At 59.7% G+C, this 23,164-nt stretch overlaps 1 protein-coding gene across 1 annotated transcript; it reads left to right on the forward strand.

The window, feature by feature from the left end:
- The first annotated feature begins 1,866 nt into the window (after positions 1-1,866).
- SIGLEC1 (sialic acid binding Ig like lectin 1) lies at positions 1,867-20,368 on the forward strand. The gene is given in 23 exon segments (XM_030492738.1): positions 1,867-1,937; positions 3,933-4,095; positions 4,601-4,957; positions 5,043-5,339; positions 5,768-6,031; positions 6,870-7,124; positions 7,647-7,946; positions 8,989-9,243; positions 10,192-10,494; positions 11,062-11,316; positions 12,115-12,408; positions 13,142-13,396; positions 13,771-14,073; positions 14,797-15,051; positions 15,474-15,779; positions 16,371-16,622; positions 16,892-17,010; positions 17,012-17,192; positions 17,306-17,560; positions 18,130-18,426; positions 19,477-19,576; positions 19,710-19,778; positions 20,019-20,368. Coding segments are annotated over 23 exon segments (5,217 nt in total). The 5' UTR covers positions 1,867-1,889; the 3' UTR covers positions 20,053-20,368.
- The last annotated feature ends 2,796 nt before the right edge of the window (positions 20,369-23,164 follow it).

Raw genomic sequence — 23,164 nt, forward strand, 5'->3', positions numbered from 1 at the left:
CACCCTGCGAGTGGCTGATCCAGCGCAGCAGCGAGCCCTGCCCTGCCCATGTCAGCAATGTGGGGAAGCTGGTGGGTCCCTGAGGCTTGGCTGGTCCCATGAGGGGGATGTGGGGATGCTGAGCAGGCACGGGAGCTCCTGAAGAACCTCGCTTTGTGGAGTCATGGAATGGTTTGAGTTGAAGGGACACCTTCCACCAGAGCAGGTTGCTCCAAGCCTCGTCCAACCTGTCTTGTTGTACCTGCTGGTAGTCACCTTGGATGTGGAATTGTGGAGAACAATCACAGTTTGACAGATCTCACTAGGTTTGCTCAGTGCATTACCAGGGATGCTTCATGAAATGCATAAACATTATGTTGAGAGATGATATTTAGCTTAAATAAGTATGTTTTAAATAGAATGAGCCACTTAGAGCTACAGTGTTGTGTGGTTTCATAGGCTCTTGGTGTAGCTTTACTTGCTTCGCATGAGTAGGTGACTTGCTGAGTGCTGCGGATGGAGTTGTCCTTCAGGAATTTCCTACCAGCTGCTCAGTGTGCTGTCTCAGTGGGAGGAATGCTGACAACATGCTCATGTTCTGCTTGTTGCTCCGTGTTTGTCCAAGATCCTGGTGTTTTTAGTGTCCCACAGTCTGCTGATGATCAGGAGCACCAGAAGCAGAAAGCAGGCGATAAGGAGGCTACAACCACCAGCAGAAGCTGTGACTCGATGGGATAAGAACAGTTCATGTATGGAGGTGGAGAAGGAACTCGATGAGGTGGAAAAGGAACTCAATGAGGAACCCTAGACCAAAAATCACCCTTGGACTAACAGGCACATAAGGGGTGGGTACATAAATGATAACGATATAATTTCCCATGGATATATCTGTTGGGTTCCTCTCTGGAGTCACCCAGAGCTGCCCCTATTGCTGCACCCCCCAGTTATTTCATTGTTTTACCCTATTTTTCCTTTACTTTAGATCCAGGTACCTGCCCCAGAGCCTGGATCCACATCCTGCCCCAAACCAGCCGCAGATCAGCCAAGCTGATGGGGTGATGTGCTCCTGGTGTTCCACATCCAGGTTCCCCATCACCTCTCTGGAGCCTCCTCCCAGGAACCGGGGCGGATGGTGCCCGTGTCTCGGTGTGCCAAGCTGGGAACCCCCTCCGGGAGGGCTGGTTTGGGAGTGCTGTGATGGAAACCCACAAATACCCATGAAAACCCATCAATAGGGGAGATTGAGATGAGCTCTGAGGCAGAAGCTCTTCCCTGTGAGGGTGCTGAGGCGCTGGCACAGGGTGCCCGGAGAAGCTGTGGCTGCCCCATCCCTGGCAGTGTTCAAGGCCAGGTTGGACACAGGGGCTTGGAGCAACCTGCTCTAGTGGAAGGTGTCCCTGCCCGGGGCAGGGGGTTGGAGCTGGAGGAGCTTTAAGGTCCCTTCACCCCAAACCCGTCTGGGATTCTGAGATTCTGGGATTCCGTGAATTAACACCAAGGATGAAGTCTCTGGGGGATGGGTTGCCCCAGCGGGGACTTGGGCTGCAGCAGCATCACCATCCCCACAGGCACCTGCACTGTGGGATCAGCGGGGTCCCAGCAGACCCCGAGACCCTCTTGGGGTGCTGTGTGGGTGCCCCTGGGCTGGGTATCACCCTGCTCTGGTTCAGGGTCTAGGGTGCGCTGCCAAGTCACCACTAACCCACGTCAAAGGATGCTGCAAACCCCTCTGTGGGTCTCCAAAACAGCCCGAATCAGCACAAGGCAAGAACCAGCTCATGGCTGCAGCCACTTCCCAAAAGCAGCGGCAGGGACAAAGCCCTGAACAGGGAAGTGATGTGGGTTTGGGCTCCTCACCCCCCCCACCACATAAACAGTCCCGGGGTGGTGAAGGACAGTCACCATTCCCAATGCCACAGCTTGGGAGCCCGCACCACCGGAGCCACCGGCACTGCCAGGTAATGTCACTGCCGCCCGGGATGGGGACACTCGGGCAGAGACTGGCTATGGGGTCCATGCTGTGGGGCCGGGATGGGGTATGAGGGTGGCACTGGTTTCTCATGGGGTGGATGATGGCAGAGGTGATGCAGTGGTGGTGAGAGCACCTTCATGGGGTTGAGCCTCATCTATTGTCTGCTGGGGATGGGGAAGTCACCCAGAGACCTCCAGGTTTGGGTCCAGGATTGGGGATGGCTTTGGAGTGTGGGATGCAGCCAACTGCACCCCTTAGAGCATGTCCCTGTGTGAAAGAGATTGGTAAAGCCATGATGACAGCAGGGAGAAGGTGGTGGGGGACTGGGACACTTCCGTGCCATGTGGAGGATGCAGTGACGGCCTTTGGAACCTGACAGGATCAGTGCCAGGGCAGTGGTGGAGCAGGGCTGGGGTGCATCTTTACACTGAGAGAAGGTGGAGGCTGGAGGGACTGACACAAGAAGTTTCCCCTCTTTGTGCTCAGCCCCACTTTGGCCACATTCCTATGCCAGTAGGTGACTTTTTACTAAAGCTTGAAGTGGTGACCTGCTCTAAGGAGGCCAGAGGAGGCCCCGGAGCTGCTGCGAGGGCTGGAGCAGCTCTGCTCTGGAGCCAGGCTGAGAGAGCTGGGCTGGGGCAGCCTGGAGAAGAGAAGGCTCCTGAAGGGGAGACCTTAGAGCAGCTCCAGTGCCTAAAGGGGCTCCAGGAAACCTGGAGAGGGGCTTTGGACAAGGGCCTGTAGGGAGAGGCCAAGGGGAATGGCTTTAACCTGCCAGAGGGGAGATTGAGATGAGCTCTGAGGCAGAAGCTCTTCCCTGTGAGGGTGCTGAGGCGCTGGCACAGACTTTTCCCAGAGAAGCTGTGGCTGCCCCATCCCTGGCAGTGTTCAAGGCCAGGTTGGACACAGGGGCTTGGAGCAACCTGCTCTAGTGGAAGGTGTCCCTGCCCGGGGCAGGGGTTGGAGCTGGAGGAGCTTTAAGGTGCCTTCAACACAAACCAGGCTGGGATTCTACATTAGAGTCTCCTTTGCTGTCACGCACAGGACCCTTGTGGGGACTTCCTTGGTTGGTGGCAACTCAGGCTAAGCATGAATGTGATGCAGAGGAGACCCTCACAGGGTCCTCTTGTTTCCTCTTTCCCCTGTTACCCAGTGCATGACATCTTGCCTGGTCGATATTAGGTGACAGTGCTCAGCACGTCCTGCTCTGCGTGTTCAATGCCTGTCCCAGGCCACCGCTGCCCTGAGCACGTGTCCACCACCCATCCCCATTGCAAAAGGGTTTGTTGAGAAATCCCAGCGAATGCCTTAACGTTGTTGATCAACCAGCAACAGAGCCCCAGCCACAGCCTCTGCTCTGGGGGCCGGGTCCCATCCTGCACCAAAGGTCCCCTCGAGGCCAGAAACCGAAACCGGGAGGAACGGGGCAGAAACGAAACCTGGTGCCGGCATGAGCAGGACCTGGTGCTGAGCCAGCATTTCCTTCCTCCCGCACCCGAGCCCACGGCTATTTCTGGCCTTCCACCCCCCCGTCCCCCCATGGTCACCCAGGGGCCATTTCGTGTGCTCTTAGTGCTTCAGTTTGGCTCTCACAGTGCTCGGGAGTCGGGGAGAGCTCCTCAAACCAAATGAGCAGCACAAACACAAAGCAGATGTCGGGAATAAAAGCTGTTGGCACGTCCCTGAAGGAGGAAGAGGTTGGCTCGGGGAGTAAAGAGCCGCCTGGTGCAGCAGGGGCAGGTTGCCAAGATCTAAGTTGAAATCGATCAATTGGCTGCCCCATCCCTGGCAGTGTTCAAGGCCAGGTTGGACACAGGGGCTTGGAGCAACCTGCTCTAGTGGAAGGTGTCCCTGCCCGTGGCAGGGGTTGGAACTGGAGGAGCTTTAAGGTGCCTTCAACACAAGCCATTCCATGATTCCACGATGTATCAATGACATATTGACATTCCCAAGGCCTTTGGCCACCTCTTCTTGTTGGCAGGGTCCTCTCTGCCCAACGCTGACCTCAGAGACCGGCACCTCGCTCCCGCCATCGCCACGTGCTCCTGCCCTGCCTCTGCCCCCCAGGATCCCCACCAGTGCCCGGGGTGCTGCCATGCTCCTGTGCCCGTGGCTCATCCTCCTGGCCAGCTTCATCCCACCAGGTACAGTGCTGGTGCCACCAAGAGACCCTTTGCCTCCTGCCCCACTACCGTCCAGTGCCCTGCAGTGGCCCATTGCCTTGGATTGCACCAGGGATGGGGTGGGCATCATGGGGACACTCAGGGCATGAGAGAAAGGACAAGGACATAGAGAGGAGGGTAAGGAAATGAGCTTTTGAAGAGCCAGGATGGCAAATTTACCCTTTTTGCTGGTTATTTAGGCCTTTGCTTTTCCAATCCACCGGTGCCTTGTGCTGCCCCAAAGCACGACCCACAGATCCACCTTTTCCCCATCATCTCCCCCTCAGATTTCCTCCTGGAAGGGTTTTATCTCTCCTCCCATTCTCCTCTCCCACCTCTCCCCACCCCAAGCCCTTCCTTGCCCATTCAAGCAGCTCAGGAGGTCAATGTGGCCCTGGAATGTCCCAGGAGAGCAGCAGGGTGCTATGGACCACACGGCACAACCAGCACCCTGACCCTTCCGTCCTTCTGCCCCTTTCCCACACAGCCCTCGGCTCGTGGGGTGTTACCTACCCCAAATCCCTGCGGGGCATCAGCGGCTCCTGCGTGGTGATTCCCTGCTCCCTGAGCTTCCCGGACAAGGTGGTGGCTGATGATGGCGTGGTGGCCATTTGGTACAAGGACTACAACGACCAGAAGACACTCGTGTTCCACTCGGCAGCCCAGGAGGTGGATGCTCTCTTTAGGGGCCGTGCCCAGCTCCTGGGGGACCCGTCAGCTCGGAACTGCACCCTGCAGCTGCAGAGGGTGACGGTGGGGGACAGCGGGCCCTATAGGTTCCGCTTTGAGATCGTCAATGGAGACCGGTGGTCGGCGGCGCAGGATGTGGTGCTGAGAGTGTCGGGTGGGTAGAACAGCAAACCCCATCTTCCCCCATCTCCCTTCCTGCCCACCCCATGGGGACACCCCCCTGTGCTCTCCATCCCCAGATGACCTTGAGATCCCCAGCATTGCCACCAGCGAGGAGCAAACCGAGGGGCAAACGTCCACCTTGGAGTGCTCCACACCCTACGTGTGCCCACCGGGGGACATCACCCTGAGCTGGCAGGGCCACGACCCACAGGTCTCGGTGGTGTCCGGCCGGGTGCAGATGGACACAAGTGGGGTCGGGCACTACCTGACCCTCACCACATCCTTCTCCTGGAGGGACCACTCCAAAAAGCTGCTCTGTGAACTCTCCTATGGCTCCAGGAAGGCGACCAGGGAGGTTGTCCTGCGGGTGAGACGTACGTGGGGATGCTGAGCAGGGCGGTGGGATGGGGACAGCTCTGCCATGGCCACAGCACCCTGGTCCCCCTACTGCCACCCATTGTGCCTCTTCATCCCTTTCCTCATTCACGGGGCTCCTTCAAAGAGCCAGAGCAGAGCTTCGTCTGGCTTCTCCCATTCCCCCACAGCTCTCCATGCCCAGACCAGTGTCCGTAGAATCCCAGACTGGTTTGGGTTGGAAAAGACCTTAAGATCATCCAGTTCCAACCCCCTGCTGCTGTCCCAGCTCTGCGGCAGCACATCCTCTCTGTGGCCAGTGTGGCAGCTTTGTCCCCCATCCCAGCTCCCCTTTCCCAGCCCCTCGCATCCAGACAGCAGGAGGGGCCATGGCAGCATCCCATAGTGCATCCCACGGAGCCCACTGTGTCTGTCTGTCCTCCTGCAGATGCCCCTAAGGACACCCAAGTGTCAGTGAACCCCTCGGGACAGAACATCCGTGTTGGTGACACCGTGTCCTTCACCTGCGAGGTGAGCAGCAGCCACCCCCCGGTCTCGGTGTATCGCTGGTACAAGGACGGGGTGGCCATGGGCACCGAGCAGATCCTGACCCTCCGGGACATCCGCCGTGAGGACTATGGGCAGTACCACTGCGAGGCTGAGAACGCCCTCGGGGCTGGTGTGGCGCCTGCTGTGATGCTCTATGTCTTCTGTAAGTGCCAAAGAGCTTGTCCAAGGATGGAGCGTTGATGGAGCAGGGACATGGGAGGGAGTTTGTCCTGGCAGGGGCTGGCAGCGAGGTGGCTGGTAGTGGCTGGTGGTCCAGGAGCTGAGGAGTCCATGGTGAAGGACTGCAGTGACTCCATCACACCACATCGTTCATGGTGCAGAGCTGTGGTGATCCCCAAAGACAGGGAGGTGACAGATCTCCAACTGCTGAGAGGGGAATGGGGTTCTCAGAGCTCATGGGGGGTTCATAGCCAGGGTCTTCCACCAGTAGAGACCAGCCCCAGACTACTGCATTGCCCAGGAGCATGCCTGTGTCAGGGTCCCATAGGGAGCATCTCTGTCAGTCTGGAGATGGTGGGGCCAGTCTGCTCCCCACAGAGACCCCTGGGCAGACTGGGAGAGGCAAAGGACACTGCCATGAGCTTTGTCCCTGCGGCAAACTGGCTTTAACCTGCCCGAGGGGAGATTGAGATGAGCTCTGAGGCAGAAGCTCTTCCCTGTGAGGGTGCTGAGGCGCTGGCACAGGGTGCCCAGAGAAGCTGTGGCTGCCCCATCCCTGGCAGTGTTCAAGGCCAGGTTGGACACAGGGGCTTGGAGCAACCTGCTCTAGTGGAAGGTGCCCCTTTAACCCAAACCAGGCTGGGATTGTGTGATAAAGCCAGAACTCAAACCCCAGCTGCAAGGTGCTGGTGGTGGCAGGGAACAAACTGGGGGTCAGAGGAGCTCCTGTCTGTCCCCAGACTCTGTCCCATGCCTCAGGGGTGGTGAGAGCTGCTCTCCTGTGCCTGAGACCATCCTGACCATGCTCCCCCCTCCATCAGCTGCAGCCATCTCAGTGAGCCCCGCGGCCGAGGTGCAGGAGGGGACGGCCACCACCCTGTCCTGCGATGTGCCTGGCCGGGAGGGCCAGGACCTCAACTACACGTGGTACAAGAACGGCGCCTGGCTCAAGGAGGGCTCCGCTCACACCCTGCTCTTCCACCACGTCACCGCCAGCGACACCGGCTACTACTCCTGCAAGGTGACCAACGACCGGGGCAGCGACACGTCCCCGGCCACCAGCTTGAGCGTGACGTGTGAGTACCCACAGTCCCTCAATGAGGGTCTCTTTGTGCCATGGGCTGTGCAAGAAGTCAAACCCAAACCTCTTCCCAAACACCTTGTGTCCAGTTGGAAGAGGATTTTAAGCCCTCCTGGGTGGAAGTTGCTGTAAGGGCAACAATTTCTGGTCATAAGCTGTGTTTGAAGGTACCATTAAGTGGTATTTGCTGAATCATGGACCTGTCTGCTCATCGCAGCATCTCCTGCTCCTCCATACACATCATAAGCTGCAGGGATGTCACTAAGTGAGAACCAGCTATGATAATAACAGCTCAGGAGCTCCTGCAAGTCAGGGGGGAAATCAAACAGTGCTGGGTTTAGCTTTGACATTTCAGTGAGTAAATACAACCACTTTACATAAGGGAGAAAGCAGCTTGGAAGAGAAGCCAGGGGTAGATGTCACCTAAAGGGACCTTGTGTCTTGGAACTGGATGAGCTTTAATGTCCCTTCCAACCTAAACCCCTCTGTGACTGTGTTCCCTCCTCTCCCCTTGCAGACCCCCCCCGGGCCCCCACCATCACGTTCTTCCAGGAGGCCCATGGAGGCCGGTTGGCCATCATCCGCTGCGCCGTGGACAGCCACCCTCCGGCCGCCATGGCCATGTACCGCGATGGCACCTTGGTGGCAGCCAGTGGGTCACAAGCAGCCCCACAGCAGCAGTTCGGTGTCACCAGCTCCCGCAACACCCTGAGGCTGGAGATCCGTGGAGCAGGGCCCCGGGATAGCGGGGAATACCGCTGCACCACCAGCAATGGCCATGGCAATGCCAGTGCCACCAAGGTCTTCATCGCCCATGGTGAGTTCCATTGCTCCTGGTGCGAGGAGACCTCCAAGCTCCTGGCCATGGGTCTTGGGTGCTGATGATCTGGGGCTGTTGGGGCTGTTTCTGCAGCCCTGAGAGCTGGAGGGACCCCTGTGGCACAGGGACATCAGTGTCTTGGGGACCATACGGTGGGAGTGCCCTCCCTGCTGCCCTTCCCCACCTTGGGGTGTCGAAGCTGTTTGCAGAGCTAGAGGTGCTCCTGGGCTCTGTATTTCAGCATCTATAGTGAGGTTTGTCCAAGCTGTGTCTTCCCTGCTCCCACAAGCACATCTGGGCTCCTCCTGCTTCATCCCTCAATCCGCTGCACCCTGGGGCTCCCCCAGCATTGGTGGTTTGGGGTGAGATAAATAGCAGCCATGGAAAATGAGGAGAGAACAGCCCCCCAGAACCATGCTCAAGAGGAACATCCCTCAGGATGCCAGAAGAAACCAAAACAGACCTCAGGGTCCAATTCCAGAGAGTTTGGGTGCTGCAGTGGTTGTTTGGGTCCATATTGGGCAGAAGGGACCGAGCGTGTCCTGGGAGCAGCTCACTTGGCCAAACAGGGGTGAAGGCTCAGGAAAGGCTGGTGGCAGAGAGCTGGGGTGAACAGCTCCAGTGGAGACATCCCAGATGATGTCCAGCATCCCCAGGGAACATCACCCACCAAAGATGCAGCCACTGACACCATCTGCTCCTGCAAGGGATGGGTCTGCTCAGATCCTGCTTTAGAGGGAAGCTGAGCATGAGGCTTTCACTGGATGGAGCCAGGGGAAGGGTGGAGGATGCAGCAGAGGATTCTCTTCCATCCAGGAAGGGAATCCATCCCAGGAAAGTGTTGGAATTCCCAGGAAAGTGGTGGAATCACCATCCCTGGAAGTGTTCACACACCGTGTAGATGAGGCCTTCAGTGACATGGGTTAGTGGTGGCCTTGGCAGTTCTGGGGAATGGTTGGACCTGATCTTAAAGGTCTTTTCCAACCTGGTTGATTCTGATTCTCTGATCCCTGACATCCCTCTCCCATCCCTCCCTCAGCCACAGAGGTCCTGATCCAGCCCTCAGCGGAGGTGCGGGAAGGGGCAGCGGTCACCCTGACGTGTGTGGGGCCGTGGGGTGCAGCAGAGGACACGCTCTACGCCTGGTTCCGGAACGGCAAACGGCTGCGGGAGAGCTCAGCCCCGGCGCTGCGGTTCCGCTCCGTCCGCGCCGAGGACGCCGGCGCCTTCCAGTGCAGGCTCCGGAGCCGCAACGGCAGCGACACGTCCGCGGCCGCCCCGCTCCGTGTGCTCTGTGCGTGCTGCTGAGTGCTGCGGCGGGTCCTGGGGTGCTGCTGCGGGTCCTGGGGTGCTGCGGCGGGTCCTCGGGCGCTGCTGTGGGTCCCGGGGCTCTGCTGCAGGTTCTGAGGCGCTGCTGTAGGTCCCGGGGCGCTGCTGCGGGTCCCAGAGCGCTGCTGCCGGTCCTGGGGGCTCTGCTGTGAGCAACAGGGGTGCTGGGGCTGGGCTGGGGAGTTCTGGAGCTGGGCTGCTCTGCTGCTCCCACCAAGCTCAGCCAAGGAGCTCTTGGGCAGAAAGTGTGGAGAATTCCCCCTTGCAGCTAAATCTGTGGATTTCAGGGAGGAGAAATTTGGAGAATCCCCAAATTCCCAAGAACCAGAGTTTTTAAATGTCCTGTGGAGTTAAATTCAATTTGTCAGAATAATAAATGAGCACAGAATCCCAGACTGGTTTGGGTTGAAGGGACCTTAAAGCTCCTCCAGTTCCAGCCCCCTGCCCCGGGCAGGGACACCTTCCACTAGAGCAGGTTGCTCCAAGCCCCTGTGTCCAACCTGGCCTTGAACATTGCCAGGGATGGGGAATGGGTTGGAGCAGGATGAGCTTTAAGGTCATTCCAACCCAAACCATGCTGTGATTCTGTGATTCTATGAAGTGTGGATCAGAGCTGGTCCCCACATACCCAGAACACTGGGGGCTCTGATCTGCCCCAGGGTTTGGGGTAGGGCTGAACACCAACAGCAGACCCTGAGCTCAAGGCAGGGGATGAGAGAGGTGCCATCAGAGGTGCCTGGGGCATGTGGGTCCCTTGTAAAGAGCCTGCAGATGTGGGACCCTGGTGCCTGGCAGCTGCAGGGTCATGGGATGCCCAAGAGCTGCTTGGAGAGCAGCAATCCCTTGGGATCTTGGGGTTCTCTGAACCTCAGGGATCCATCCTGTCCTCACCAGAGATGTTTTAACCCTGCAGTCCCACCAAGGCAACCAGTAATGAGCTCCTTGCTGGAGACCCAGGGCGGGCGCATGGGCATCATCCAGTGCACCACTGAGAGTGACCCGGAGGCCAACCTGACCCTATGGAGAGGAGAAGAAGTGATAGCCTGCACAGGGGGCTGCCCTGTAGCCCCCAGCCCCAGGGTCCACACCACCTCGTCCTACAACAGCCTGAAGGTGGAGATCCAGGATGTGGTGCTGGAGGACGAGGGGACCTACATGTGCTGGGCTGGGAACACGGAGGGCAACACCACTGCGACCATGGACTTCAGAGCTGAGAGTGAGTGTGGTGCAGGGGCAGGATGGATCCAGGTTCCACGTGCAGTGTCTTGGAAAACTCTGGGAGAGAGGAGAGCGGGAAGGGAATGCTGGGGAAGGAGACAAGCTCATGGTGATGGTGGCAGAAGGACAGATGGAGCAGAAATGGGGACATGCCTATGAAAACCAGGCATCAAAAAGCATCTGTCCCAAAGAGCTGCCGTGCACAAGTCATGGTGGGAGGGTAGAACAGGGTTAAAGGGAGACTGCTAGAAGATTCCAGCCCCTCCAGCTTCTCCTGGTGGGATTGGATGTCTCCCCCATGGCCATAGTGAGGGTTACAGCTCCTGGTGGGAATTCCCTGCTCTCCTCTCTGATGTAGGGTGCTGAGAGGAGTTCCCACCCTGTGCTGCTGAGGTCTGAGTGGCTGGTACCTCACCACCACCAGCTCAGAGCTGTCCCTGCCATGGCATTACAGCATTAAGGATCCACTTGGCATCCCCTGGAGCAGCCACAGAGTCACTTTGGTGGGTGAACAGCCTCGGGAGGGGTTAGTCACCCTAATACTGCCCCCATGCCCTGCCCACAGCTGCCAGCATCGTGGTGGCTCCATCCACATCCGTGCTGGAGGGCGACACTGCCAACCTGACGTGCCAGCTCAGCAGCAGCTCCACGGCTCTGCCCACCTTCAGCTGGTACCACAACAGGCAGCAGCTCACCGAGGCCTCAGCTTCATCCCTGGTGCTGCAGCATGTGGCCAGCGAGGATGCGGGACTCTACCATTGCACAGCCACCACCAACAGCAGCAGCCGCAGCTCCCCCGCCGTGACCCTGGAGGTGCTGTGTATGTACAGGGTTATTATATTGGATCTGTAGTTTGTGTCATCATGGGGTCATGGAATGGTTTGGGTTGGAAGGACCTTAAGGTTCCTCCAGTCCCAACCCCTGCCCCGGGCAGGGACACCTTCCACTAGAGCAGGTTGCTCCAAGCCCCTGTGTCCAACCTGGCCTTGAACACTGCCAGGGATGGGGCAGCCACAGCTTCTCTGGGCACCCTGTGCCAGCGCCTCAGCACCCTCACCCATTATGGTGTCTCTTCTTCCTCCTCTGCCTTTTCCTTTTCCTTTTCCTTTTCCTTTTCCTTTTCCTTTTCCTTTTCCTTTTCCTTTTCCTTTTCCTTTTCCTTTTCCTTTTCCTTTTCCTTTTCCTTTTCCTTTTCCTTTTCCTTTTCCTTTTCCTTTTCCTTTTCCTTTTCCTTTTCCTTTTCCTTTTCCCTTTCTTTTCCTTTCCCTTTCCCTTTTTCTTCCCCTTTCCCTTTCCCTTTCCCTTTCCCTTTCCTTTTCCCTTTCCCTTTCCCTTTCCCTTTCTCCTTCTTTTTCCCCTTTCCCTTTCCCTTCCCTCTTCCCTTCCCTTTCCCTTTCCCTTTCCCTCTCCCTCTCCCTTTCCCTTTCCCTTTCCCTTTCCCTTTCCCTTTCCCTTTCCCTTTTCCTTTCCCTTTCCTCTTTCCCCTTCCCCATCCCCTTCCCTTCAGAACGCGATGCACCCTTCCCCTCTCACCCCGGGACGCGCGGGGCAGCCGCTGCTCTGCAGTACCCGCACACCGGGCAGCAGCTCCCGCTCAGCACCACCTCTCCCGGCACAGACCCGCCGCGGGCCCTGCTCCTGACGGCGTTCGTGGAGGCGCAGCGCGGCCGCGTGGCCGTGTTCCGGTGCTCGGTGCGGAGCAGCCCCGCGGCCCGGCTGGCGCTGCACCGCGGCGGGGCCCTGCTGGCCTCCAGCGACGGCGGGAGCACCCCCCGGCTCCGCGTCTCGGCCGCCCCCAACGCGCTGGAGGTGGAGATGCGGGAGGTGACGGCGGCGGACGAGGGCAGCTACCGCTGCACCGCCACCAACGCGCACGGCACCGCGGAGCAGCACCTCTACCTCCGTGTGCAGGGTGAGTGCCCTGCTCTGGAGCGAGCGCGGCATCGCGGCTGGGGGTGGCCGGGGGGGGCTGGCAGGGATATGACCTTTTCCATGTGGTCCCTGCTGCTGTTGGATGGCTGGGATGGGTGCACGCTCCGGTGCTGTCCCATGAGGTCCCTTCAAGCTGGGACTCCATGGTTCTAGGATTCTATGACCTAGGTTTAAGAAAAGGCTCTGTTCCCTGTCTTCATTAGCTCATCCAGCCAAACTCCATTACTTGTGGTGCCCAGGGATGGGGCTGAGGTGTTTTGGTGACCAGTACAGGGATGAGTTGGCACCTCGGGAGCATCAGCCAGAGCCTGGGTGGGATCTAGGAGCGATGGGTGGGAGCACAGACACCAACTTCCATGTGGACACCTCCATGGATCATCTGTTCTGACCTTTCAAAGCAAAGCACGACCTAGACTAGATGTCCCAGCACCCTGTCCAAAGGTAGATAGACATCTTAAACAGAGAACTTCTTATACAGGGCCAGGCCTAGGGCTGCCCATGCTTCCCTGGCCAGAAGAAGAAGAGGAAAACTGTGTAGATGAGGCCTTTTGTGACATGGTTCAGTGGTGGCCTTGGCAGTGCTGGGGTGATGGTTGGACTTGATGATCTGAAAGCTCTTTTCCAACCTGGTTGATTCTATGATTCTAAAAGCACCAGAACATGCTGTGCTATGATGATGCACATCATGGAAGCGGCATCTCTCCATGCTCCAGCTGCCCAAGTCCTCATGTCACCATCCACGGATGTGCTGGAAGGAGATGACGTCTCCCTGACGTGTCAGATGGCCGCAGAGCTGCAGGGTGACACTGTCTACTCCTGGTACAAGAACAGCGAGTGGCTCCAGGAGACCCCTGACAATGTCCTCACACTGCCCCATGTCACCAGCGCTGCTGCTGGCTCCTACCACTGCCGAGCCCGCAGCCCCACGGGGACAAGCGTGTCCCCGGCCATTGCCCTGCACGTGTCCTGTGAGTGCGGCCTCCTGGGGTTGAGATGTGGGAGCAGGGTGCTGGGGTGGGACCAGGTGGGATGGGACAGAGCAGAATGGGGTGGGATGTGATGGGGTGGGATGGTGCTGTGGTGGGATGATGCCAGGGACAGGATGGGACAGGTGGGATGGTGCTGGGGATGTGATGGGACTGGGTGGGACGTGGTGGGATGGGATGGGTGGGGTGGTGCTAAGAAAAGGATGGAATGAGGATGAGATGGTGCTAGAGATGGGATGGGACAGGGTGGGATGGGATGGGGTGGGATGGTGGTGGGGATGGGATGGTGTTGGAGAAGGAATGGTTCCTATTCTCTAAGTGGGGGATGCTTTACCCTCTGTGTAACACCCCTGCAGATCCCCCACGGGTGCCAGTGCTGACGCTGCTCCTGGAGCTCCCCGCGGCACAGCGGGCAGTGCTGCAGTGCTCGGTGGTCAGCAACCCGCGGGCAGAGCTGGCTCTCTTCAAGGACCAGGCGCTGGTGGCCTCCACAGCGCTGCCCCAGCCCAGCGCCCGGCCACGGCTCAGCGTCACCTCGGCCTTCAACATGCTGCGGGTCAGCATCCGCCCAGTGCTGCTGGAGGACGAGGGGCAGTATGTGTGCTCTGCTAGCAATGCCTATGGCAATGCCAGTGCCGCAGCCAACCTCACCGCAGGCAGTGAGTGCTGGGGTGGCACCGAGGGGGATGGAGATCTGGGAGCAGTGGGGGAGAGATGGGTGCAGGGGGTTGTGGTGAAGGGGGGAAGGCAAAGCACTGCTGGAGGATGCTCATGGGGGAAGGAGGGTGCTGTGGTTTAGACCCAGTAGGTAACTCAGTACCAGGCAAAGAGAAGCTGGAACAGAAATGCACAGAAATGAAGAGGAAGTGGAGGGAGATGTGTGTTTATGGGGATGGGGGGCTATGGCTATGCCAGAGCTGCATGTATCCCTCCATATATAGTGAAGGAGCTGCATCTCTGCTCAGAGGTGATGCAAAGGGCTGGCTTTGCCATACAATCGTAGTATCGTGGATCATCTAGTTCCATGGGCAGGGACACCTTCCACTAGTGCAGGTTGCTCCAAGCCCCTGTGTCCAACCTGGCCTAGAACACTGCCAGGGATGGGGCAGCCACAGCTTCTCTGGGCACCCTGTGCCAGTGCCTCAGCGCCCTCAAGGTATCCATCCATGATTTCGTCCTGGCTGTGATCACACAACCAGCATCACCACAGGCAGGGGGCTAACAGGGAGGGGGTTGCAGCATCTTCATCACTTTTTGTCTGGAATGATGGGAAAAGCCCCAAGCAAAGCCTTGCACAGGACCAGCTCTCCCACCGAGCAGCCCACTGTCCTCCATCACTTCCATCCCACCCCAAGCATCACCTCCTTCCACTCTGAATGCAGCCACCAGGGTCTGGATCTCCCCATCTCCGGATGTCCGGGAAGGCGAAGCTGTCAACCTGAACTGTGTGGTGGGGAGCGGTGGTGTGGATGTGCTGAGCTATAGCTGGTACAAGAACAAGGTCTGGGTCAGCAGCGGCTCGTCCCCGGTTCTCTCCTTCCCCAATGTCACTGTCACCGATACTGCCTCGTACCACTGCAGCGTGAGGACCCCGGCACGGACCAGCAGCTCTGCACCCACCACCCTCAACGTCCTCTGTGAGTCCCCAGGGGGCTTCATGCCATGGAGGGGGGTGCCCAGAGCCCACCCAGGGCAGGGAGAACCCTTGGGGTGTCCATGGGCTGGTCCTCTTGGCTGGGAACCCTCCTGGGACATGGTGCGGAGGGGTGGGAGGTAGCAAGGCTTGGCTTAGCTGTGTTAGACCCCTGGTAAGCAGACCTGGCCACACAGCTCCACAGCACAGAATCGTGGAATGATGGAATCATGGAAGGGTTAGAAGGGAGCTTAAAGCTCATCCGGTTCCATTTTTCTGCCTAAGGTCTAAGGTTTTGAGTGTCAGGTTCGCTAGGGGACTGCGGATGCTGCGTTGCAGGCAGTGGAGCATCTCACAGCATCTGGGGATGCTCTAACTCACTGAGATGCTGCTTTTCCTACAGCTCCTCCTCTTTCCTTCCTGCAGACCCCCCCCGGAACCTGCAGATGAAGGCCTTTGTGGAGAGCAATGAGGGGACAGCAGTCATCCTCCTCTGCACCGTGGAGAGCAACCCCCTGTCTGAGATCACCCTGCTCAAGGAGGGGCTGGTGGTGGCCTCCAGCCCTGCCACTGGGGGTGACCTGCCCTGGCAGAGCAGCAGCGTCTCCCCCTCTCCCAACACACTGAGGCTGGAGCTCCAGGAAGCATCCGAGGAGGATGAGGGCGAGTACGAGTGTCGGGCACACAGCCCCCTTGGCAGCATCCATGGGTCCCTGCCCCTCCGTGTGCAGGGTGAGTCCAGCTTCACTGCGGGGAGTGAGGGGGGACAAGGGCTGGGGACCCCTGAGTGGTCATTGTGGGCATGGCCCAAACAAGAGGGTGTTATGAACGCTGGGAGGGTATGGTCCAAATGAGTGGGGTGTTGTGGGATTTGGGGGCTGTGGCCCAATTAAGAGGGTTGGTGTGGGCGTCAAGGAATATAGACCAAGTAAGGGGGTGATGTGGGCATCAAAGGGTATGGCCCAAGTAAGGGGGTGGTGTGGGCATCAAAGGGTATGGCCCAAATAAGGGGGTGGTGTGGGCAGCAAGGGGTATGGAGCAAATAAGTGGGTTCATGTGGGCATCAAGGGATATAGCCCAAATAAGCATTGCCGTTGGGTAAGCAGAGCATCCAGGGGGTCAGGACGATGCGGGGCTGGTGGAAAGACAGGGAGATGCTGCTGCCCGTGGAGTGGGCACCCACCTTGTTCTCGCACTCCGGTGAATGGTGGATGGTGGCTTTGGAGCCGGGCAAGCCGAGGAGGGCAGGGGGTTGGAACTGGGTGAGCTCTGAGCTCCCTTCAACCCAACCCATTCCATGAGCCCATGATTCCTCCTCCGCAGCCACCAGGGTGCTGATACATCCCTCGGCCGAGGTGCTGGAGGGGACGGACGTGACTCTGACCTGCCGGGACGCGGGTGCTGGCCCGGGGACCGTGTACTCGTGGTACAAGGACGGTCGGTGGGTGCCGGGGGGCCCCGGTGCGCGGCTCCCGCTGCCAGCTGCCCGCCGCTCGGATGCGGGCGCCTACGGCTGCGAGGCGGGGACGGGGCTGCGGGGCCGCAGGGCCCCCCCCGCCGCCCTCAGGGTGCTCTGTGAGTGAGGGGGTTCAGGGGGGGACACTGGGGATGTCGCTGTCGAGGAGCACCGATTGGGAGCATGGTCTATGTCGCCACCTGGTGACATCTCGCGATAGGGGTGTAGATGGAGACACCGGACCCTGGCACTAGGGAGGGTTCCCTCGGTGCTCCCGGGCATCACATCCCCTCCGTGTCCTCCCCATTTCATCCAGCAGCAAACTCGGCCCCCCCCGAACCTCGTTTGTCATTTGGGGAGGGGGGAAACACTGTCCTTGTCATTGTAGATGCCCCGCAAGAGCCGTCCTTCATCTCCTTGGTGGACCCCCGGGGGGGGGCAGCACACCGTCCTGCTCTGCACTGTCGACAGCGTCCCCCCCTCCGACATCACACTGCACCATGGTGATGGCTACGCACCCCTGGCCTCCACAAGGGGCCCATCTGACCCCCGTGTCACTGTCCAGGCGACCCCCAACTCCCTGCGGGTGGGGATGGGGGCGCTGGAGCCGGGGGATGAGGGGGTCTACGTCTGCTCAGCCAACAACAGCTTCGGCACCGCATCCTCGACCCTGCGCCTTGATGTGGCAGGTAAGGGTGGTCCTGAGACCCAGATTGGGGTCCCAGTGGGGTGTCCCATGGGTGGCATCTCTTTGGGATGATGCTGTCTCCAAGCCCTGGGCACTGTCCCTCCTCTTCCTCAGGGGTCAGGGTCACTGTTGAGCCCTCTCCAGAAGTGCCCGAAGGCTCCACCGCCACCATGACCTGCTCGGCCACCCCCTGGGTGGGGGAAGACGCCAACTACACGTGGTACAGGAACAACCGGTGGCTGCTGGAGGGACCGTCCAGCTCCCTCGTCCTCCCCCATGTCACCAGCGCCGACACCGGCTCCTACTGCTGCCGGGCGAGCGGGACACGGGGCAGCATCACCTCGGCCCTGCTCAGCCTCAGTGTTCTCTGTGAGTGTCCCCCGGCCCCATGGGGTGCTGAGCCCTGACATACTGGGTACATCCAGCTCAGCATCACTGGGGTCCTGTCTGCACTAGAACCCTATAGAACCCTGGAATGGTTTGGGTCGGAAGGGACCAGTTCCAACCCCCTGCCATGGGCAGGGACACCTTCCACTAGAGCAGGTTGCTCCAAGCCCCTGTGTCCAACCTGGCCTTGAACACTGCCAGGGATGGGGCAGCCACAGCTTCTCTGGGCACCCTGTGCTGTGTCTCACCATCTCTCCCCTTCTGGTGTCTCTTCTTCCCCCCCTCCCTGCCCTGCTCCTCTCCCTTTGGAGCTGGGGAAGAGGATGTTGGGGTTTCATCTACTGTTGGCTGCAGATAACCCTCAAAAGTCAGATTTCGAGACAAGGTGCTCTGATCTAGGGGGGAATCTCCAGCTGGAATGGGAAAGAAGGGCTGGAGAGGGTGTGAATCCTCAGCCTGGATGAGCTGGAGTTGACCCAGACTGGAGGAGGGATGCATTAAGCATCCGGACCAGCACTGGGGGTCACTTCCAGCCGAATCTCCCCTCGCAGACCCGCCCCGGGACGTCTCCATCAGCACGTTGCTGGAGAACCGCCGCGGGCGGGTGGGCATGGTGCAGTGCACGGCCGAGAGCCACCCGCCTGCCACCCTGGCGCTGTACCGCGGGGGGCGGCTCCTGGCCTCCAGCGGGGCCGCGGCCACCGCGCCGGGGCTCCGGGCCCTCCCCTCGCACAACGCCCTCCGCCTGCAGCTCAGCGATGTGGGGCTGGAGGCATCGGGGGAGTACGTCTGTGTGGCCACCAATGCCCTGGGCAATGCCACGGCCACAGCACACTTCGATGTGCACAGTGAGTGGGACCCCCGGGGGGCTGTGAGTGGGGATGGGACCCTCAGGGTGCTCTGCTATGGGGCTGCGACCCCCGGCGTGCTGTGAGTGGGGATGGGACCCCCGGGGTGATATGAGTGGGGATGGGACCCCCGGAGTGCTGTGAGTGGGGATGGGACCCCCGGGGTGATATGAGTGGGGATGGGACCCCCGGGGTGATATGAGTGGGGATGGGACCCTCAGGGTGCTCTGCTATGGGGATGGGACCCCGGGTGCTGTGAGTGGGGATGGGACCCTCAGGGTGCTGTGCAGGAGGATGGGACCCTCGATGTGCTGTGAGTTGGGATGGGACCCCCGGGGTGCTTTTCTGTGTGGGCTCCGTAGGGAATTGTACCTGGAATAATCCTATTGGAGCAATGGAGGTGATGGGCAGAAGCAGAAGTGGGTTGAATCAGCCACGAGTTTTTAGGTGGAAGGGAAAACAGGGAAGGTTTTCCTGCAGGAATTGGGTATTTCCTTTCAAGGAGCTTTTCTTCTGAAGCAGCCCCAGTCGGGAGGACGCTGAAAGGGCTAAAAAAAGGCAGGAAATGGGATGGAATGATGCAGGAGGACCAAAAATAAGCAAAGAGGCATTGGCTTGGGTTCCACAGGCAGAAAACATGGTGCTGGTGCTTGGTGGGGTGCTGGGTGCTGGGTGGCTCCCCCCACCCTGGCAGAGGGACATGGGCAGAGGGAAGCAGGAGCAGTGAGTGTCCCATGAGGTCCCTATGGGGTCCCAGCGTGATGCTGTGACGCCCTCCCCATAGTGTGTCCTTGACCCACCAACTGGCTGTCCCCAGCCCTGGGGACCTGGCATTGGTGCTGAGGGGTGTCCGGCTGCAACATCCACCCTCCATGGTCCCCTCCACCCCTCTTTGGGCACCCCAAACCCTTGGGGGGGTCCCACAGACACTGACCCCACACACTGTGGCTGCAGCCATGGGGGGAAAGGACCATGGGGAGGCCACCCCCGACCCCCGAGGTGGCAGCCCCATAGCGGGGTGGCTCTGCCCTGTCTCCTCTCTGCCCGCAGCTCTCACCTACCTCCTGGCCTTCACTGTCCTCTCTGGGCTGCTCCTGGCTCTGATCTGTGTGGCTGCCCTGGCTCTTCTGGCTGTGAAGATGGGGCCCAGGTAATGTCCCTGCATGGGTTTGGATGGGTGGGATGGGATGAGGTGGGATGGGGTGGGACGTGGGACAGGGACCCTGGGCTGAGCCAGCCCATGGGGACAAGCAGTGGTGGAATGTTCCATTCCTCCCTTCCAGGATAAGGAAGTTCTGTGGCTGGTCCGGTGCTGAGGACACCTTCGAGCTGAGGAGCCAACAGGATCAGAGGCAGGTTAGGGACCTGCTCTGAGGACACCCAACCCTGAGCACCCACAGGGTGTCCATGGGGACATGTCCATGGAGCCAGGGAAAGGGCAGGAGGAGCAGAACCCCATAAGGACCAGGGTTATCCCTTACAACTCCTCCCAGAGCTGCTTCACAGCACACAGGGGCGCTGATCCTTCTGGGGATGCTCCTCGGGCTCCACCATGGGCAGAGTTTTCCCAACCCATCCCAAATCTTTCCCAGGTGGATGGAGCTTCATAAACCGGTGGCTCTTTAGCCCAGGAGCAAGTGTAGCCGCTGGTGCTGGAAATAACCCAACCCCATCTCCATCCCCTCTCCCCTCACCCCGACCCCTCATCCCTCTGCCATGGACGTTGTTCTCACACCAGGCACAGGTCGTGCTGTGATGGCTCCGAGCCGCTCTCCAGCAGCAGGAACCCAGGGAAAAGTAACCTCCCAGTGGTGGTTCAAGCCTGGGGGATCCTCTCCATCCCCAGCACCCTCCTGTGCCCTGCCCAGAGCCACCACCCCGGGGTGCTGCTGCCCCCATGTGATATTCCTTTGTCTGGAAATAAAACCCGGAGCAAAGCTCAGCCAGAGTGTGTTGGGATGAGATGGGAAGGGGGTTATTGTGCTGCATTGGGAAGGGTGGAGAGCCCGGAAGAACCGGGAACCGCAGCACCGGTTCACTCCTGTGCTGGTGTGTGATCCCTTCCCCTCCGTGTTGTCCCCCAGAGCTGGCCTGTGGCCACTGTGGAGCAAGGGTCTGGGCATAGGACATCGGGGACATGATGGCTTTAAGCTCTGGAGCCAGGCTGAGAGAGCTGGGCTGGGGCAGCCTGGAGAAGAGAAGGCTCCTTAGAGCAGCCTTAGAGCAGCTCCAGTGCCTAAAGGGGCTCCAGGAAACCTGGAGAGGGGCTTTAGCCAAGGGCCTGTAGGGACAGGCCAAGGGGAATGGCTTTAACCTGCCAGAGGGGAGATTGAGATGAGCTCTGAGGCAGAAGCTCTTCCCTGTGAGGGTGCTGAGGCGCTGGCACAGGGTGCCCAGAGAAGCTGTGGCTGCCCCATCCCTGGCAGTGTTCAAGGCCAGGTTGGACACAGGGGCTTGGAGCAACCTGCTCTAGTGGAAGGTGTCCCTGCCCGGGGCAGGGGATTGTATCTGGATGAGCTTTAAGCTCCCTTCCAATACAAACCATTACATGATTCCATGATTCATTCTACGCTCTGAGACAGCCCATGGTCACAGCACCCCGTTTTCCTGGTGAGCCCGTTGTCCCCAAGCCAAACGTGACCCCTCGGTGCCCAGGGGGAGGCAGAGGATGCGGAGCAGCCCTGTCCTGTCAGCTGGGGCTGGGTCTTTGCACCCCACCACGGACAGCGGCTGCCGTATCCCCTCTGGTCCCGCCGCCGTTAGATGTCACTCTGCGGCCACCTCCGCACCGGACCAGGGCTCCGCAACCAGCCGGTGTTCGGAGCACGGAGCTGGAGCTTCCCGGGCACGGCGGGGGCTGGGGGGGGGGGACACCGCGCTCACGTAGGTGCTTAATCCCCCCTTATCCGCTTGTTCTCCTGTGCTGGAGCATCGCGCTGCTGCTCCCAGCACCCACTCAGGCTGGTGATGGGACTGGGGGTGATGCCACAGCCCTGGCCAAATCCCCACATCCAGGCAGCCAAAACCCCTCCAGAGCCATTGAAGTGATGAGGGGCAATGCCAGCAGTGGGGAGCAGAACTGATGCAGGGGGTCTGTGGGACTGGTGCTGACTGAGGTCTCCATCCTGACGCTGGGCGACTGGGGATGTGATGGGTGACCAGGGATGTGGTGGGTGACCGGGCACGCAATGTGTGACCAGGTGCCCTGGCTCCGGAGCAGCCGTTTGGAAGCATTTGGCACAAGCTTTCCAAAAGAAGTGATTCCTGCCAGCAGGTATCTGCAGGTGTGGAACACCAGTTCCCATCAGCCAGGGGCTCCTGCAGCACTGGGAGATGGAGACACCAGTTTGGAGAGGGGGGTTAGACGCATAGAGTGACCCCTGAGTGCATTCCCCTGAGCACCCTGCAAGGGTCTGTGCTCTGTCTTTGGGATGGGGTAGGATGGAATGGCACAGGTGGGACGGGATAGGATGAAGGGGATAGGGTGGGATGGATGGGACCGGATGGGGTGGGATGGATGGGACAGGATGGGATGGGGTGGGATGGGATGGATGGGATGGAGTGGGATGGGAGCAGCACTGAGCTCATGGGTGACAGCAGGGTGGCAGCAGGCATCCCCCTCCCCATCCCATCACAGTATCCGCTGCCTCACTTGGGAGCATCTGGCAGCAGCGAGGTTAAACCAAACAGAGGAGTTCATGGAGTTGGGCTGACCCGGGCAGGTCCCTCCCTCCGGCTGGAAATCACCTTTCCAAGGTCCCTCCATGGCACAGCCTCATCTCACCCACCTCCTCCTCCTCCTCCTCCGAGACCCTGGCCTTGGCAAAGGGTCCCCATGTGCATCGATTCCCTCCCTCCCGCATCCCCTCAGCCCGGAGCTGATGGATTCCTGCCTGACCCCCCCATGGTGGCCGGGCTGCTCCAGCTGGTGCCTCCTCTCTCTGTGCTGGCGGGGACAGGGCAGATGTTGGCAGCTGGAGCGCACACGTCGGGCCCCGTGAGCTGCTGCTGGCTGTCTGTGACAGATGCTGGATCTTCCCAGCAGCGCAACTGGTGCAGACTGGGGCTGCGGCAGAGAGAGGGTGAGGAGAAGGTTCCACTGGTTACAGGACCTGCATCCGACCTGGAGCGAGGGCAGCACAGGCTGTGGGCAGGATGGGGCAGAGCAGGAACACTGAGGAGAGCTGAGGGATTGCTCTGGTCATGCAAAGAAGCTACACAAGAGGGACATGGAGCTGCTGGAGCGAGTCCAGAGGAGGCCCCGGAGCTGCTGCGAGGGCTGGAGCAGCTCTGCTCTGGAGCCAGGCTGAGAGAGCTGGGCTGGGGCAGCCTGGAGAAGAGAAGGCTCCTGAAGGGGACACCTTAGAGCAGCTCCAGTGCCTAAAGGGGCTCCAGGAAACCTGGAGAGGGGCTTTGGACAAGGGATGGAGGGACAGCACAAGGGGAATGGCTTTAACCTGCCAGAGGGGAGATTGAGATGAGCTCTGAGGCAGAAGCTCTTCCCTGTGAGGGTGCTGAGGCGCTGGCACAGGGTGCTCAGAGAAGCTGTGGCTGCTCCATCCCTGGCAGTGTTCAAGGCCAGGTTGGACACAGGGGCTTGGAGCAACCTGCTCTAGCGGAAGGTGTCCCTGTCCGGGGCAGGGCTTGGGGCTGGAGGAGCTTTAAGGTCCCTTCACCACAAACCAGTCTGTGATCCTTTGAAACCACCTCTCTGACCCACACGGATGCTGTTGGAGAT

The sequence above is a fragment of the Strigops habroptila genome, chromosome 7 (assembly GCF_004027225.2).
Source record: "Strigops habroptila isolate Jane chromosome 7, bStrHab1.2.pri, whole genome shotgun sequence".
Classification (NCBI taxonomy): Eukaryota; Metazoa; Chordata; class Aves; order Psittaciformes; family Psittacidae; genus Strigops; species Strigops habroptila.